This window comes from Dromiciops gliroides, chromosome 3 (assembly GCF_019393635.1).
Source record: "Dromiciops gliroides isolate mDroGli1 chromosome 3, mDroGli1.pri, whole genome shotgun sequence".
Classification (NCBI taxonomy): Eukaryota; Metazoa; Chordata; class Mammalia; order Microbiotheria; family Microbiotheriidae; genus Dromiciops; species Dromiciops gliroides.
In genome coordinates, this window is record NC_057863.1 from 627,946,666 (window position 1) to 627,965,688 (window position 19,023).

Consider the following 19,023-nt stretch of genomic DNA (forward strand, 5'->3'; position numbering starts at 1 on the left):
TTAAAGCAATATACAAATGCAAGCTATTACTAATTTTTTTATGATCACCTCTTTCCATTGTTGGTTGTTGTTCGTCCTTCATTTTTGAAGAGGACCAATCATATCACGGGTGATGTCTTGACTTGTGCATGAACACTGTGCTAAATTCTGGGGATAAGATACAAAAGTTAAGGCAATCCCTGCCAATAAGGAACCTACAGTGCTCTTTCCAGTAGCATTGGCATTATTGATTTGATTGTGGTTGAAAATTGGAATTGGAAAAGGGGAGTTGGAGGGAGGGAAGAAAGGGAACAGAGTGTACATGTATAACAGTTTGTGGCTTTGGAAAAGACCATAGGGGAACAAAGTGAAAAGGGTGGCTGGAGTTGGCATATATAATGGGGGAGTGGGGGAGGAGAATGTCTACCCCAAGCATGCGAAGACTTTCCCTGGTGGAATGGGTGGATGAGAACCATTTGTTCTATTTTTTCTTTTTTTTTGGTGAGGCAATTGGGGTTAAGTGACTTGCCCAAGGTCACACAGCTAGTAAGTGTTAAGTGTCTGAGGCTGGATTTGAACTCAGGTACTCCTGACTCCAGGGCTGGTGCTTTATCCACTGCACCACCTAGCTGCCCTAGAACCATTTGTTCTAAAGGCCATTAAGGCAACTGAAGCAGGTGTTTGGAGCACTTAGAGCTTGATCTCCCTTGTTTAGTTAAGAATTGACCCCTTAACTATATTCTTCTCACCAATGCAATGGCACAGAAGAGTTCCAGGGAACTCGTGATGGAAGAGGATCTCCAAATCCAGGAAAAAAAAAAAAAAAAAGAACTGTGGAGTAGATGCTAAATGAACCATACTATTTCTTTTGTTTTTGATGCTGTTATTTTTTTTTCTATTTTGAGGTTTTCCATCATTGCTCTGATTTTTTTTTCTCTTATAACACGACTAATGCAGAAATAGGATTAATGTTATTATGTGTGTGTGTGTGTATATATATATACATACATATATATATATATATAATATATATATATAAAACACCTATATCAGATTACCTGCTGTCTAGGGGAGGGGGGAGGGAGGGGAGGAAGGGAGAAAAATCTGAAATTGTAAAGCTTGTATAAACAAAGGTTGAGAACTATCTTTACATGTAACGGAAAAAAAATAAAATACTTTATTAATTTATAAATAAATTAATTAATTAAAAAAAAGAATTGACCCCTTAGTCATAGGCATAATACTTCTCCATCCCTTTTCTCTTTATTTCTTGATATGACCTTTAATATTTAGGTCATATATCCATTTTGAATTTATTATGGCATATGGTGCAAGATGTTGTTCTAAAACTAATTTCTGCCAGGCTGCTTTTCAATTTTCTTAGCAGTCTTTGTGAAATAGGAAGTCCTTACCAAAGTAGGTGCTGTCACTTGCTTTATCAAGCATAGTGCTAAAAAAATTTAACAAAAATGACAAAAATTGTCTTTATCTGTAATTGGGAAAATAAAATATTGTTTTAAATTAACATATAAAATAAACAATAACAATTGCTTGCCATCTGGGATGAGGGGAAGGAGGGAATTTGGAATTTAAAAGTTTCTTAAATTGAATGCTAAAAATTATTCTTAGATATAATTAGGAAAAATATTAAACAAGATAAAAATAAAGCATGATGCTATATTCAGTTGCTTTTAGGTTTTGTTTACCTAACGTATTCCATTAATCAACCTCTGTATTTTTAAAATTCAATACCAAATGGTTTCAATTACTGCTACTTTGTAGCATAGTTTGAAATCTGGTACAAGGCCCCCTTGATTTCTACTCTCCAACCCTCATTATTTCCCTTGAGGGTCTTGACCTTTTATCCCTCCAGATGAATTATGATGTTTTCTGTAGCCTATAAAAGTAACCCTTTGGTATTTTCATTGGTATGGCACTAAATCTGTAAATTAATTTAGTATAATTCTTAGTAGTATGGTTTACTAGTATAGTAGTATAATTTTATTGACATTCATCCATGAACAACTGATATTTTTTCAATTATCTTCCTTTGTTTCTCTAATGAGTTTTTGGTGGCTGTATTAAGCTTAAGGTTGTAAGGGATACTCTATTTAAATATCATGGTAGGTAAACTCCTAGATATTTAATATATTTTACAGTTATTTTGAATGGGACTTCTTTTTCTATTTCTCCCTACTGGGTTTTGTTAAGTAATAGTCAGAAAGCCTGATGATTTTATAGGTTATTTTATAATCTGCTACTTTACTGAAATTATTGCTGCAATTAAGTTTTTAGTTGAATTGCTAGAATTCTCTAAGCAAGCCACTCTAACATCTATAGTAATGATGAAAATTGTGTTTCTTCTTTGCCTATGTTTATTCCCTCAATTTACTTTTTTGGTTTTATTGCTACATCTAGCATGTCTGGAGCTACGTCAAATTGTGGTGAAAATGTACATCTGTGGGGCAGCTAGGTGGCGCAGTGGATAGAGCACCGGCCCTGGAGTCAGGAGTATCTGGGTTCAAATCCAGCCTCAGACACTTAACACTTACTAGCTGTGTGACCCTGGGCAAGTCACTTAACCCCAATTGCCTCACTAAAAAAACCAACCAAACAAAAAGAAAATGTACATCTGTGTTTTTAACCCCTGTTCTTTATTGGAAAGGCTACTCTTTTGTGAGATTCTGTGACTTTAAGATCTCATTGCCAGATTTCTTTTTCCATCTTAATTCTCTTTGATCAGACAATCAATAAACATTTATTACTTACCTATGCTGTGCCAGGAACTGTGTTAAGCGATGAGAATAAAAAGATAGGGAAAAAAACAAAACAGTCCCTGTTCTTAAGGAGCTCACAGTCTAACTGGGGAGATAATATGTGAAAATTATGTACAAATAAGCTATAGGTAGGATAAATTGTAGATCATCCATAGAGAGAAGGCAGTAGAATGTCAGGAAGATAAAGTCTTCTTGTAGAAGGTAGGATTTTAGCTGTGAACTTAAGTCAGGGAAGCAAAGAAACAGAGATAAGGAAGGAAAGGATTCTAGGCATGAGGACAGCCAGAGAAAAATGCTTGCAGGTGGGAAGTTGCATTTGATTGGTTGTTCAGTTGTTTCAGTCGTGCCCCACTCTTTGTGACCCCATTTGGGGTTTTCTTGGGAAAGATACTGAAGTGGTTTGCCATTTCCTTCTACAGTTAAATGGCTTGCCCAGGGTCACACAGCTAGTAAATGTCTGAGGCCGCATTTGAACTCAGAAAGATGTCTTCCTGACTCCAAGCTCAGCCATGCCATCTACCTCACCATTTATTGCCCCCTGCATTTGACACTTCCTTGCTTGAAACTTAGCATCTGCAATATCCTGTTTATTTCTAGTGCCTTTTTTCTACCTTTTTAGCAGGTTCCTCTTTCTTCTCTGAAGTGTGGTGCATAAATCTCAGGCCTGTCCCACTGTTTTCTCTTTGTATACTTCCTCTCTCTTAGAAAACATCCATTTTGTCTGTCTCAACTGCTGCTTCTGTGCAGATGGCTTCTAAATATACATTTCCTTACCCATATCTGCAGATGCCCATCGGAGAATTCCACTTGGATCTATTGTCATCTAATTTAACTCATTGTCAAAAATCATCTAATCCCCAAGACAGCACTTAAACAAAAACAGCTTAACCTGTTTCTCTTAATACATCCACTGGGTTCTCAGTAAGATGTTTGGAAGAAGGGGCGGGGGGGGGGGGGGTGATAGGTAAGAGTATGTGAGCAAAATCATGGAGGGTAGAAGGTGTATAGCATGTTTGTCAGATAAGTCTAACCTGACTGAGACAGAATAGTATAGCCAGGGTTGGGCCATATCACAAAAGGCTTTGTAGAGCAACTAGTACAACAATTTATACAAATCATCACAATAACGTCAGGGAAAACAAATTTGAGAGGCTTCCTCACTCTTGATGGATGCAGTGACCTCAGTAATGATTGCAGATGAAAGTCATGACTTTACAAGACTGATAAAGACGCATGCCTCCTGCTTCTTGAGAGAGGGGATGGTCTAGAGGTACAGAATATATTGTTGCTCAGTCATGTCTAACTCTTCGTGACCCCATTTGGTGGTTTTGTTTGTTTTTTCCTGGCAGAGATAGTGGAATAGTTTGTCTTTTCCTTCTCCAGCTCATTTTACAGATGGGGAAACTGAGGCAAATGGGGTTGTGACTTGGCCAGGGTCACACAGTTAGTAGTGCCAGAGGACAGAGCTGACCTCAGGGTGAGTCTTCCTACTCCAGGCCCAGCACTCTATCCACTGTACCACCTAGCCGCCATCTTTTCAGTTAGTCATAGCCAATCTGTTGATTTGTTTTATTTGACTATTTGTTATGGGAAAGTGGGAGGAAGGGAGAAGATTCCATTCGGAGAGAAGTGAATCAGTAGGGAGTGATAGAGATGCAAAAAAGGAGCATCAACAAAACAAAAATAAATACATAGAAGAAAAGGAAACATTAAGAAGATGTAATCCAGGCAATGTTGTTACTACTTTGCAAAATGCATGTAGTAGGCACTTAATAAATGCTTATTCCATCCCCTGCCCCTAGTGACACTTAACTTGGAAGATAAGTTCTGTTTTGGATACCACGGTTGAGGAAGGACACTTGACCAGGTTGGACTATGTCCAGAAAAGGGCAACCAGGATGTCAAGGGGTTTGAATTCAAATCATATAGAATCAGCTGAAGGAACTGATAATGCTTAGCAATCTTGGAGAAGCAGTGACTCAAGTGGGATATGTCAGCTGTGTTCCCTATGTGCCACCATGCAAAAAAGGGATTGGGCTTGCTTGGTGTGACCTTAGGGGCCTGAATCAGGAGCCAAGGAAAGTCCCATTGAAGGGAACATTTCCTAAAAACCAGCGTGATGCCAAAGGCCCTATTGGAGGCCTTCGAGCAGAGCCCGGATGACCCTGTATCAGACATGTTGCCCAGCTGACTGTGGGGGTTCCTTCCAACTCTCTAATGCTGTGGTTCTTTTATACTATTTGCATGGGGATGGATCACTTGAGTCTATAAGTGTGGTAACAAAATATGAAAGTTTTTTTAACAGTCGGTTAGGATAACTGAAAGACGCCAGGTTTTTTTTTTTTCCTCTAGTTAGAGCTTTTATTATTTGGAAATTACAAGGTGATGTTGATTAGAGGGATAGGAAAGGAGAAATACAAAAAAAATAGTCTTAAGTCTAAGTTTAGTCTATATTCCATATAAAACTCACCAAAAGCCGAAGGCCACCTTTGGGGAGAGAGAGACCGTGTCAAGCGCGTGCTGCTGCTAACCGTGAGCCGGGCCCAGTTGAATTCTCATCAGCATCAGCCTGTGCAGCGCAGTCAGGAGACCAGCAAAGCAGGAAAAAACTCCCACTTCTGTTCTCTCCTTGCCTTTTAAGCTCGCACCCCGGAACTGGAGTGCTAGCAGGCAGTCTGACGTGCGAAGCAGGCGGACTGGCATGCGTAGCTCATGCCATTGGTCTCCTCCCTGAAAGGGTGGTCCTTAAAAAAAAAAAACTGGCATCTTTCAGTTATCCTAACCAACTGTTAAAAAACTTTCATATTTTTTTACCACATAAGCTTGAGAGTGAAGAGGGAAGAATGAGCAATTTTTCGCAATGCTCAGTGTAGAAACAGACAATAGGGAGGCAGGGGCACGGGGGCAGAGAAAGGGAGAGGGTGCGTGCCATTTCTAGTACGTAGCCCTCACACAAAAATTCCAGTTTACAAACTTGCAGAGAACACAAGTACAAGAGTTATATCCATAAACACTTTATTGAGCACATTACAGTAGGGGAGGGCCCCAGTTTAAACACATGGTCAACAACAAGCAAGGCATTCCTGGTTTAAGGCAGTAACTGGTAGGTTAAATGGGGTCAGATGCCAAGGCAAAGGAAGAGCACCAAAGTTTTAGAGTTACAACCAGACAGGGGAAACTCTGCAAAGGTATTGGGAATACTCAGTAAACTGAAACTGCTCTCCCACTAGAGCTGTACAAAGCACAAGTTGTTTCTATATAAAGATAAAATATTTCAGTGATAGCAGAAGAACAAATGTTAAGAAAACTGAACTCAACTCTCATTTGCCCTTTATGTCACAAGTTTTGTTATGTTATATGCAACAAACTGAATAGCAATTTCAGAACAATGAGTAACATGCTGAGATCTCAATTTTGCCTTAAGATCTCCTGTGGCTATTTTGTCTATCCATAAAACCCCCTGTTCAGATCATGTGTTCTGACACAGAAAGACTTAGTGTTTTTAGAAGGGTAACTGATGCATTTGTGACGGGTGAAATCTGAAATAACTAATAAATAAATAAATAACACTAGCTATTTCCAAAGTAACTCTGTGGACACAATTGGTTGTATGAAAAAATTCCAATTTTCTGTGCATCTCTCCCATGTAAAAAGTGCCACTGGTCACCTCAAAGAGCAAAAAGAAAGCATAATTTAGAAGTCTGATTTGGGAAATGGAGGGAGAACTGGGAATAACAACAAATATATACAACCAACTGTAACTGAGGACAAGAACTATCAGTCAAAGTCATGAATAGTCTGACTTGGTGCCACAAAGTTGTTTCACACATAATTCTTAGGGACGTGCCAAAGGTGGTTGTTCATACTACAGATTAATAATATGGTGGAGATGCAAAGAAGCAAACAGCTTCCACTTCACTTCTGACTTGGCTTCTTAGGGGAAAAACACAAGCAGAAACACAGTAACTAAAGCACTTCGAAGGAGGAAAGTTTTGTGAGGCAATACAAAGTTTGACTGCAATGTCAACATTCTAATTCTCCTAGAACTTTGACTTCCATTTGGCACTTTCTTAAGCTATGGCAAACATGCCTTAATTGGAATAGGCTAAGAATCTTTACTGGTATTTAATGTTTTGGCAAAAAGAGAAATTTTGGTACGATCCACAGTACTCTATAAGTCATGTATTTAAAGAAATTATTTCTGGTTAAAGTGATATATACTCATCAAGTGACAGGCCACAATGGTAGGAAAAGCAAGCATCTTACACATCATCTCCAATGACTCAGAAGAAGTCCTCTTGCCAATGTTTACAAGGTGAATTACACCATCACATTTTATCACTATCTGATGTGAAATACAATGAAAAACATTCAGTAGTGTTTACAAAGGGGAGTGGGTTATTTGATAAGGCATCGGAAAAATATCAAAATAAGGCACAGCCTGTTCAATGTGCAGATTTGTGCTAAGCAGTAGTTGAGTTTTCTTTCAGGAAGGCACACATTGTATATTTGATTATTCACTGGTTTAAAATGTGGATTAGAAAATATGAAATTCATGTGAAGAGGAAAGCAGGCTTGAACACATTTTTTAAACCTTGTTTCTAGAAAGTCGATGGCAACATTAGTTGTTAAGTCATGAAACTCTGGAACTTAAGAACTACTCTTCATCAGCCTATGTGGAAGTTTATCAAGGCACTGTACAAAATGTGAGCTGGGCTACTGACATTTCTAATTAGGAGTATAATATGTATATGTATATATGCATATATATGTATTATATATATATATATATATTAAAAAGGCAATTTCCTATAAATCGAACTTTACATTAACCAACAAAAATAATTTTGTTTTATATATAACAGTACATAAATTTGATAATACAGCAGGCTTAAGTCAAAAGACTTGATGACGTTTCTCAAAGCACAGGCCTGAACTTCACTGGCTGTTCATGAAGAAACACTCCACACTAATATACAAGAAGGGACAGAAAGAAAACAACATTAAATGTTAATTCAAATTCATAATTTTTATCTAAAATTAATACTTTAGTCTAAATAAATAAGTTTTTGGAAACAAGTCATGGAAATTCCATTTTGGGGATACCCTCCTAACTGATTTATGTAGACTTTAAGTAGAGCAGATGGGGATTTTCCAGAAAAAAAAAATCTCCATTCATACCACCTTCATTCTAAAGGAAGCGCTCACTAATATCTGCAGAATAAATAGTCCCTGGGAGACATAGTTCTCTAAACAATTTCCAACTACTAGGCTAAAAATGACAATGGACTATGTCAGAGGAAGGAGATCAGCTTTAATGTAAACATTCAGAAGGAAGTCGTGCTCTGTTAGAAACAGATAAAAGAGAATACCCACATTGAAGAGATTGGGGTTGACCAGAGTCATGAAATATAAGATGTAGCTAAAAGAACAAATCAAATTTAATTATATAGTAATAGAAGCATAATTGTATGGTTAAACAGCGCTGGAGGAAATTAGGTGAGAAAAAAAAGGAGAGGGGAGAGAAAAGAAAGGAAGAGAAAAGGAGGAGAGAGGCTTTTGGAAATCTCATAAGCTTGAAGAGCTTAAAACTAAACCGAGGCTCTTAGAACACTGTCTAAAACTTAAATGGACACTTTTTAAAGACTTTTTTCATTTTGTTTATAGCACATGCACTCACCAATGATGATGATGATGATGACAATCACAACAGTAATCAGTATCGCCCACATCTGTAACAAAACATATTCCATTCCACATTCTGAAATGTACAGATTATCCTGCTTACTGAAGAATATCATACAACAGTGAAATATACAGATGGGAGACAAATTAGACTGTTCTACTCATTGGAAAAGAATTTAGGAAAGCTAATTACTCCATGAGACATCAAAAAATTCAATAAAATGAAGTCAAAAAAAGAAAAAAAAAAGAAAATGTGAAATATCTTGTTGGAAAAACAATTGTTCTGGAAAATAGATTGAGGAGAGATAACTTAAGAATTATTAGACTACCTGAAAGCCATGACTGAAAAAGGAACCTAGACATCATATTTCAAGAAATTATCAAAGAAAATTGCCCTGATATCCTAGAATTGGAGGGTAAAACAGAAACTGAAAGAATCCACTGATCACCTCCTGAAAGAGATTCTAAAATGAAACTTCCTAGGAATATTATCATCAAATTTCAAAGTTTTCAGGTCAAGGAGGAAATAGTGCAAGGAGCTAAGAAGAAACAATTCAAATGTCATGGTGCCATAGTCAGAATAACACAAGATTTAATGGCTTCTACATTAAAGGACAAGAGGGCCTGGAATATGATATTTTAGAGGACAAAGGAGTTAGGATTACAATCAAGAACCACCTATCCAGCAAAACTGAGTATAATCCTTCAGGGGGAAAAATGGACATTCAATGCATTCCTGATAGAAAAACCACAGCTGAATAGAAAATCTGACTTTCAAATAGTAGATTCAAGAGAAGCATAAAAAGGTAAACAGGAAAGAGAAATCATAAGGAATTCAATACAGGTAAACTGTTTATATTCCTACATGGGAAGATGATACTTGTAACTTCCTAAGAACTTTCTCATTATTAGGACCATTAGAAGGAGTATACATAGAAAAAAGGCATGAGTGTGAGTTGAATATGATGGAACAATTATCTAAAAAAATAAAATTAAGGTGTGATAAAGAGGAATGCACTGGGAGAAGAGGAAAAGAAGAGGTAGAATGGTGGAAATTATCTCATGTAAAAGATGCATTAAAGGAAGAGCTTTTACAGTGGAGGGAAAGATGGGGAGTGGCAGACAATGCTTGAATTTTACTCTCATCAGCATTGTCTCAAAGAGGCAATAACATACACACTCAGGTAGATATAAAAACCTATTTTACCCTATGAGGAAGTAGGAAGGCAAGGGCATATCAGAAAGAGCAGAGGAAGGGGGCTGACAGAAGAAAGGGTGGATTAAGGGAGGCAATGATCAGAAGCAAAAAAAGACTTCTGAGGAGGATAGGTTAAAAAGAGGAAAAAGGATACATGAGGAAAACAGGATGGCAAGAAATATACACACTTAGTAATCGTAACTGCAAAAGTACATGGGATGAACTCACCCATAAAAGGGGAAGCAATTAGCAGAACGTATTAAGAACCAGAATCTGAAAACGTTCTGTTTACAAGAAACACACCTGAAACTGAGAAACACAAAGTAAAAATAAGGGACTGGAGCAGACTCTAGTGTGCTTCTGCTTCTGCTGAAGTAAAAAAAAAGTAAGGGTATATTTTCATCAGAATTGGCTCAAAGAGGGAATAAAATACAGACTCAAGTGCATACAGTAATATACCTTGCCCTGCAGGAAAGTGGGAAGGGAAGGGGATAAGGGGGGAGAGGTGAAGGAAGGGAGAGCAGATTCGGGGAGGGGGCAGTAAAAAGCAAAACACTTTTGAGGAGGGATAGAGTGAAAGAAGATTAAAAAATAGAGTAAATATCAAGGGGAGGGAATTGAATGGAGGGTAATACAGTTAGCAATAGTAACTGAAAGAAATGACGAACAAGATGCTATCAGAAGGACTTACGAAAAATGCAATCCATCTACAGAGAAAGAACTGATGGTATCTGAATACAGACTGAAGTATATGTGTGTATATATATATATATTTTGTTTGTTTTGTTTTATTTGTTCCTCTTTCTTTTTGTCTGTTTTCTTTCACAACCTGACTAATGTGGCGATGTTTTGCATCAGTGCACATGTATAACTTATACTGAATTGCTTGATTTCTATGGGAGGGCTGGGGAAGGAGGGAGGAAGAGAATTTGGAACACAAAGTTTTAAAAAATCAATGTGAAAGTTTGTTTTTACATGTAACTTAGGAAAAATTCTAAATATATTTATTATTATTTTAAAAAAAAGAACAAAAAAGTAAGGGTAGCAATCAAGATCTTAGATAAAGCAAAAGCAAAACCAGATCAAATTGAGATAAGCAGGGAAAACTTCATTATGCTAAAAAGTACCGTAGACAATGAAGTAATATCAATACTAAACATATGCACCAAATGGTATAGCATCCGAAATCTTTTTTTTTTTTTTTTTTGGTGAGGCAATTGGGGTTAAGTGGCTTGCCCAGGGTCACGCAGCTAGTAAGTGTCAAGTGTCTGAGGCCGGATTAGAACTCAAGTCCTCCTGACTCCAGGGCCAGTGCTCCATCCACTGCGCCACCTAGCTGCCCCTAGCATCCAAAATCTTAAAGAAAAAGTTAAATGTTACAAGAGGAAACAGACTGTAAAATTCTACCAGCGTATAGTAAACCTTCCTCTCTCAAAATTAGATAAATCTAACCAAAAAATAAACAAGAAAGAAATTGAGGAGAATAGAATTTTTGAAGTCAGATATGACAGACCTGTGAAGAAAAGGGAATGGGAATAGAAGGAAGTATAGTACCTTTTTCTTGAACTGCCATTAGAATCTGAACCCCTATTTGCTGCAGTTTAAGATTTAGAGCCACACTCTGGACTTCTTTGTTACTTAGGATCTTGTTCTGGTCTATACAGTATCCCTCTGGGTACCAAGAGACTCATCTTTCCGAGTTCTCCATGTGAGGAAACAGTAACTACTCCATCTAGGTGAAAATTTTCCCAACAAGCAAACAAAAAGGATTCCAAATCTTACAAGGGCATACTTGATAATTCTGTGAAACATACATTAGTCTTCTTGGACCACTGTCATTTTGTGGCTACTTTCTAATCTTCTGCCACATGTGCTGTGCCGTTTCATCCCTGATGTGGGCCTATGGCCATGGTTCTGCCAGATTCCCTGAATTCTCTGCTTGACTTTGGATACCCTGCTCTGCATAAGCCCGTCACAAGCTATGGGGAATTCTTGTTCGTATGGAAATGCAGAAAAAACCAACAATGATGTCTAACGTAATTTAAAATGAACAACCCTGTGAGGCTGAGAGGGAAAGTTCATGGTTCTATCAAACAAAGATGGAAGCAACATTACACATGATCTAATCCAATTCCTCTTTTTTTTTTAAATAAGTAGATGAGGACAATGAGGCTCTAAGAAGTTCTGTGATTTGCCTTTAGGCATAGTGGAGATAGTCAGGACTTAAGGAAATGTCTCTGACTCCTCCAGTCTTGTGCTAAATTACACCATCTGTCTTTAAGCACTTGCAGGATCATAGAACTTCCAGCGGGAATAGACCTAAGTGATCCTCTAGTCCAACCCCGTGATTTTACAGATAAGGTCATCTGTCCAAGATCCCTGAGGGATCCAGCAAGACTTCTGATTCCAAATCCACTGTACTTTCCATTGCTTCATGTTGCCCATGAAACTTGTCTTTGGGACTGAAGGGCAGTTTAATGTGGACTCCACAATGCTTTTGGCAGGGAGGGGATGAAAGCCTTCTTTTCTGGGCCACCAGATTCACAACAGCCACATGCCTGTGCACATCTGCCTTCATGAAGAGCTCTCTAGGACTGATCCCCTGAATAAGGACAGGATCCCTGCAGACAAAGCTGTCAAAAGGGAGTGGCCTTACCTTGCAGTTCTTCCACCAGTACTTCCTCTTCAATTTGGCCGCACTCGTCTCAAACTGGGAAGCCCCTGCCTGCAGTGCATCAGCGCGGTCATCTAACTCGGAAAGTTTCTGATCTCGCTCCAGAACTTTGTCCACATTGACTCGCATAATGTCCACCACCTAAACAAGAGGTTCACAAAAGTTAAATAGAGAGACTGAACTGTATTTCCCCTCTGATTTTTTTTTTCCCCTTTCAGCAAAGAACTGTTACTTTTGGCAAAAGGCCCCAATTAAATTTCCAATGCAAACAACAATTACAGTCATCATCAGAAAGGAATGGTGATACAACAGAGTTAGAATTAGTTTCTGAGAATGCAATTATATGGCTTTTCAGAATTAATTTAAAGAAGACCATCAAACCTTCATGTTCCCATGTTTATTTAGCTGTGTTTTCCAAAATAGGTTTACCAAAGACTTTATAAAAGTAGTCAGTATAGTGGAAATAAATGAATAAGCTGAAAACTCAATCAGCTGTAGTATATCTATGCAGCAGAGATGGGAAGTGAGTAGCTGACTCACCCATGAACCAAAAGCTGCTGCTTCTTACAGTTGCAGCAATTAAAACTGAATTGATGGGGTCCTTGACATGTGTCATATCTTATTTCGTAAATATCCAGAGGAGCTTGAAAAAAAAGCTATTTTCAGGGGATAGCTAGGCGGTACAGTGGATAAAGCACTGCCTCTGGATTCAGGAGGACCTGACTTCAAATCTGGTTTCAGACACTTGACACTTACTAGCTGTGTGACCTTGGGCAAGTCACTCTCATTTTCTGCAAAATAAAATTTTTTTTAAAAAATGCTGTTTTCTTATCTGCACTGTAACATTTTCTCCTACAGGTGTTGAATAGAAAATAACTCCCTCATGTAATTTTTACAGTAAATGAGATCTTGTCTGTATCTCAGCCTTCTTGGTCTTACAATGGCTTGAGAAACTCTCCCTGCAGACAGCTATGATTCTAATATGCCTGATTCTAAACACAATGAGATTTTTTTTAATGGCATCAAATGTGAAAGATTCTGAAATTTTTAATAGCTGGCATCTTCACTAGAACTCAGGAGATCTGCAAGACCACTTTATATACAGGTCAAATGATCTACACAAACTACCTCATTTTACAGATGAGCAATCTGAGGCTCCAAGAGGACTTTAGTGCGGTCACAGAAGGACTAGGGCCTGAAGCAGGATTCAAAACCAGGTTTCTCCCAACTCCATATCCAACAATCTTTCCCCTAAACTATGTTGCCTCTATGTACATGTCAGTGTTAAGCAATAAGCAACTATTGTTTCCAAAATTCTTCTTTAGTAACTAGTTAGCATTATGCCCACCCTGACCCTAGCCCCCTGCAACTTGTGGTATAGTTCCAGATACATGCAAATAAATAAGTCACATAGCTTAGTGGCTCCACAGATAGGCATTATTTTGCACAGACAAGTTCAATGTTGTCTACCTTTAAACATGGTCAAGGACAGTCTGCAAACATTGTCAAAAAGACTTTAAAAACTTGGGACAGCAATACTGGCAAGGCAAAGGGAGAGCTATCTATTCTAATCAATTCTGATTATTTTATAACACTGGGAGAAAAAAATACACGCTGTATTTCATTTGGTTAGACTCTCAAATATGAATAAAAATTCAATCATGAAGCTTAGTAGCTCACTTTTTACACACATACATACATATATGTGTGTGCGCGTGCATCTGTACATTTTTTGTTTGCATATTATCTGCCCTGTTAGATGGCAAGCTCCTTGAGGGCAGGGCCTGTCTTTTTGTTTTTGCAGTGCAATGAGGGTTAAGTGACTCGCCCAGGGTCACAAAGCTAGTAAGTGTCAAGTGTCTAAGGCCAGATTTGAACTCAGGTCCTCCTGAATCCAGGGCTGGTGCTTTATCCACTATGCCACCTAGCTGCCTGCAGGGCCTGTCTTTTGCCACTTTTTGTATCCCCGGCACTTAGCACAGTGCCTGGCACACAGTAGGCACTTAATAAATGTTTACTGATTGGCTGACAGTGTGTCCACAGAAATGGCAGACAGCTCTCAGGTAATTTTTTTAAAAATGTGTTTGTTTAATTTATGGCCATACCTGCATTTGTTCTAATTAGGTAGTGTCTGTTTTCCACCCAGATCAGAGCTGTTAGTGACCAAGGAGGCAGATATATATGATCTTTTTGCATTATATTTTTCAATTCAAGTCCACAGTGCTCACAGTTTATAGTTAATGACTAACCTTTCCCATCTCTGTAGATAGAAGTTATAGGTTTACAAAGTCCCAAAGCCATACCTCATCTACTTGATTTTGTGCCTGCTGAAGTCGGCGATTACTGCTCGAGGCAGCACTAGAAGCAGGAGGCCCACTTGTCGACCTGTAACATACAAAATTATAACCATCAGTAAATTATAACACATTTTCTAAAGCCATTTATGTCTGAGAAGATCTATCTAATTTATATCTGATAAAATAGCTAGATCTCAACTGGTACAAATAATGAATTTCCCCTGATGTGGTTGCTTATAGTTGAATCCACACTATTCAAAGTTAGGATTAAGTAAAATATGGTAACTGGTTCCAGCCCCATGGAAATATACTGTGCAAATCTAAATTGGGACCTAGGTATAGATAAGATCTTCTGACCTCCTAGCACAACACAGCAAAGAGGAACTACAATGGAACAATGGCTTCTTTAACTTTTTCTTTTAAACATAAACTCTCTGATAGTAACATAGTGAGCTTCTTCTAAACCTTTTACTTCCTTTGAAATTTCCCAACACTTCCAAGATACCGTGAATTATATCCTCCAACAGAGCCTGACCAGATTCAACATATTCTGTTCTGTACCATGATCCAAGACACACTGCTTGCTTTTTAACTTCCTATTTTCAGATGCTTATATCGTTTCTTAAATATAATCACTGACATTTAGATGGTACTTTGAAGTTTGCCACTATGCATTCTTTTATCTGATCCTTACAACAACCTGATGGAGTAAGTAGGTACTAAAGATATTCTTCACTTTTTGTAGATGAAGAAATTGGGCTTAGGAAATCGAGGTGATTCATCAGTGGTCAGCTAGTGTCAGAGGCAGGGTACTCAAGTCTTTTACCACTAACCTAGTACAAGACAAGTCAATGAGCATTTATTAAGTACCTACCAGTGCTGGGCACTGTGGTGGGGATACAAAGAAAGGAAAAACAGCATCTGATAGCAAGGATCTCTCAATCTAATGGGAGGAGACAATATCTCAATAATTGTGTACAAATGAGATATTGACAGTGAGGGCACTAAGATTAAGGAGGGCTGGTAAAGAATTCAGTAAGCCAAAAGCCATAAGGTGGACATGAGGAAGGAAGAGTCCCAGGCCTGGGGAATGGTCAGTGAAAAGGCATGGAAGTAGGAACTGGAGAGTCTTGTGCAAAAAAGAATGAAGAGGCCAATGCCACTGGATCGTAGAGTATGTGGAAGTTAACTACTAAGGTACACAAAGGTTGGAAAGGTAAGAAGGGTCTGGGTTATGAAAAACTAAACAGAGGATTTCATATTTGGTCTTTGAGGCACTAGGGAACCACCAGAGTTTACTGAATAGAGAAAGGGTCAAGGTCAGATTTGTGCTTTGGGAAGATCACTGACAGCTGAGGGGAGGACAGTCTGGAAGGGAGAGATGTGAGGTGGAGAAGTCAACCAGAAGGTTACTACTATAGTGTAGGCGGGAGGTAATGAGGGCCTGCACCTCAGCAGGAGCAGCGTCCTAGGAGAGAAGGGGCAGGTTCAGAGAGATGTTGTAAAGAGAAAATGACCAGAACATGGCATGGGAAAAGATAATAAGCCTAACAGCTGTGAACCACCCCTTCACCTCATCCACATTAGGGAAACAGCTAAGTTCATCTGCTATAATTATTCTTTCTTGTTGCCTCTGAATCTAATTTTCAGGAGTGAGAATTATTCAACTCACTCTACCACTAAATAGTAGGTAAATGAAGAAATAACTGGGACGTTGCTCATTAGCTCTGAATTGACTCATCCTTCAAGGCCAAGCTCAAATCTTACTTTTCTCAGGAATTTCATAAATGTTTGAACCCCCACTTTCTGTGTGTAAAGCATTTGAGCAAAGGCCCTCCTTTAGGAATGCAAAACCAAGAAAAGTTTAACAGGACCTACCCTCAAGAAGCTTTTGTTTTACTGGAGTTAGAGATCCCAGCCCCCTCTCCCCTCATAAACATAAGGTAATACAAAGTAACTGCAAAAGGAAGAGATGGCCAATAAGCGGGAGGGATAGAATCAGAGGGTTTCTACAAAAAGGCAGCATTAGAATGCTGCTTGGGAGAAAATGACATCCCTTGACTACTCCAACCCAGAGTAGATTCTTCTTATTAGTTAGTTGATATTTAGTCATAGACTGCCATGTAAGGTTATTTTTGTGTTGTTTTCCTAACTGGAATTTAAAGTCTTTGAAAGCAGAGACTGTCTTGTACTTCTTTGTGTCATCCATAATGCTTAACATTATCTTGTACATGCATATTGGTGAACAACTAGGTAACACAATGGATAAGAGCGCCATGCCTGTAGTCAGGAAGACCTGAGTTCAAATGTGACCTAGATAGTTACTAGCCATGTGACCCTGAGCAAGTCCCTTCACCCTGTTTGCTTCAGTTTCCCCATCTGTAAAATGATCTGGAGAAGGAAATGGCAGACCACTCCTGGATCTTTGCCAAGAAAATACCAAATGGGGTCCCAAAGAGTCAGACGTGACTGAAAAGGGACTCAACAACACAGTGGTACTTACTGTTTGGGAAGCTAATGTGGTGAAGTGGATAGCCTGCACAGGAAGACCTGAGTTTGAATCCTGTCTCAGATACTCATTAGCTGTTTCACCCGGGGTAAGTTCCTTCACCTCTGCTTGCCTCAATTTCCTCAAATGTAAACCGGGACTAATGAAAGCATTTACTTCTCAGGGTGGTTGTGAAAATCAGATGAGATAACACTTGTCAGAGCCTGGCACACAGTAGTGACTGTATAAATGCTGGCTGCTTCATTACTCTATTTTGGTGAAATGCATTTTTTTTCCCTGAGAAGGAAGCAGACTACTCTGATTCTAGCTCCCCAGGGACAACTGCCCCCTTTCGCTGCACAAGCTGCAGCCCTAGGGAGTGCTAGCAAGCTCAGGAAATCTGCATGTAAAAGGTCATCTTTTAAAGCGCAATCACACAAAAAGATGTCTTAAAATCCTAAGCCAAATTCCTTCAAGAGAAAAACCTATCCTAGCCCAGTCCACTCCCAGAGCCGCACACCCTGGTGACAAATATCTGACCGGGGGGGGGGGGCGGGGGGAGAAATGTTCCACAAATGCTCAACAAGAGGCTAATTCAAAATCCGGCAGGAAGCTTGGCCAGTACCCCACAATGATGACGATCTGACTTCTCCCCAGAGCTATCTCCAATGGCAACTCCACTGGGGGCAGGAACCCTGGTTCACGGTTCTTCAGACCCCCCTGCCTTACCTACACAGTGGTGCCTTCCATCTTTACTACTGGCCTTCCAGCCCGGACAAACCACTTAACCTTTCTGAGCCTCAGCTTCCTCCTCTGTAAAGTGGGTATGAATATGCCTTCGGTCCCTACCTCACACGGGGGCTTGGAAAACGCTGCTATTCTAAAAATCCCCCCCGCACACGCACACAACAGAGACCAACAGCAGTCCCGATCCTTCCAAGACGGAAAGGGTGGGGGGGCCGGGAGGAAAGAGAGTCCAGTCCCGGCATAACTGCGGCCCGGGGAAGTCAGAGGCTGCTTCTGAGCTCGCCCCCGGCCCCGCCTGGGGCAGGTCACACACTCACACTTATCTAGAAGGATGGGGGGGGACTACGAGCTCCTACCCTCCCCAGGTCTGTGTCTCTCGGTCTGTCCTCCCCGCTACAAGCCCCGACTGAAATCCCACCACCTCCTCCGGGAATTCTTCCCCAGCCCCTCAAAATTCTGGGGCCTGCCTCCGTTTAATCCGCTCCGATCTATCCTGCCTCTAAGCGGTCTGGACAGAGTTGTTTGCTTGTTTCCCCCATTAGACTATAAGCTCCTCGGGGGCAGGGACGGTCTTGGGGCTCCATCCCCGGCGTGGCTTAGCACACAGGCCGGTATACAGCAGGTGAATAATAAAGACTCATCTGCTTCGGCCGGCTGGGGCCCAGTGCGTAACCCCCGCCGCCTGGGGGGGGGGGGGTCCCCCGGCTAAACAGAAAGGATACGCCCCTGGGCGGGGGCGGGCCCGGCACACCCCACCCAGACCCTCGGCTTGATCCGGCCCGGCCCCACGGCGCGTCACTCACATTTCGGCGGCTGGCCCCGGCGTCGGGAGAGGAATCGCTTCGGCGGGATCGGCGGGGCCTCGGAGCGCGGAGGGAGGAGCGGCTCACGGGCTCCCGGATTCTGTCGGCCTGCTTCCCTGACCGACTGGCAGGCGGGGCGCGGCTGCCGACACACAGGCGGGAGGGGGCGGAGCCTGGAGGCGAGGCGTGCGTACGTACGCCCGCACGCCCGTCCGTCCGTCCGTACGCCTGCACGGGAGAGGAAGCGGGCTAGGGCGCACGCGCGCGCGCGCGCACCGCTCTACCTGAGGAAGTCAGAAAAGGCGGGGCGCGCGCACGTTCTTCGGGCGCGCGCACGCACTCCGGCGCGCGGTCAGCCTGACTAACGGACCTAAC

General features: G+C 40.5%; 1 protein-coding gene across 2 annotated transcripts; it reads right to left on the reverse strand.

Moving 5' to 3' along the window:
* Nucleotides 1-5,754: 5,754 nt before the first annotated feature.
* Nucleotides 5,755-18,816, reverse strand: VAMP3 (vesicle associated membrane protein 3). 2 transcript variants are annotated; one of them, XM_043997313.1, is made up of 5 exons: nucleotides 18,649-18,816; nucleotides 14,617-14,698; nucleotides 12,296-12,454; nucleotides 8,437-8,488; nucleotides 5,755-7,725 (listed from the first exon to the last, which is right to left on the reverse strand). In XM_043997313.1, coding segments are annotated over exons 1-5 (315 nt in total). In that variant the 5' UTR covers nucleotides 18,651-18,816; the 3' UTR covers nucleotides 5,755-7,705. The 2 variants fall into 2 exon arrangements, with proteins under 2 accessions (XP_043853248.1, XP_043853249.1); XM_043997314.1 differs by lacking the exon at nucleotides 8,437-8,488.
* Between the last annotated feature and the right edge of the window lie 207 nt (nucleotides 18,817-19,023).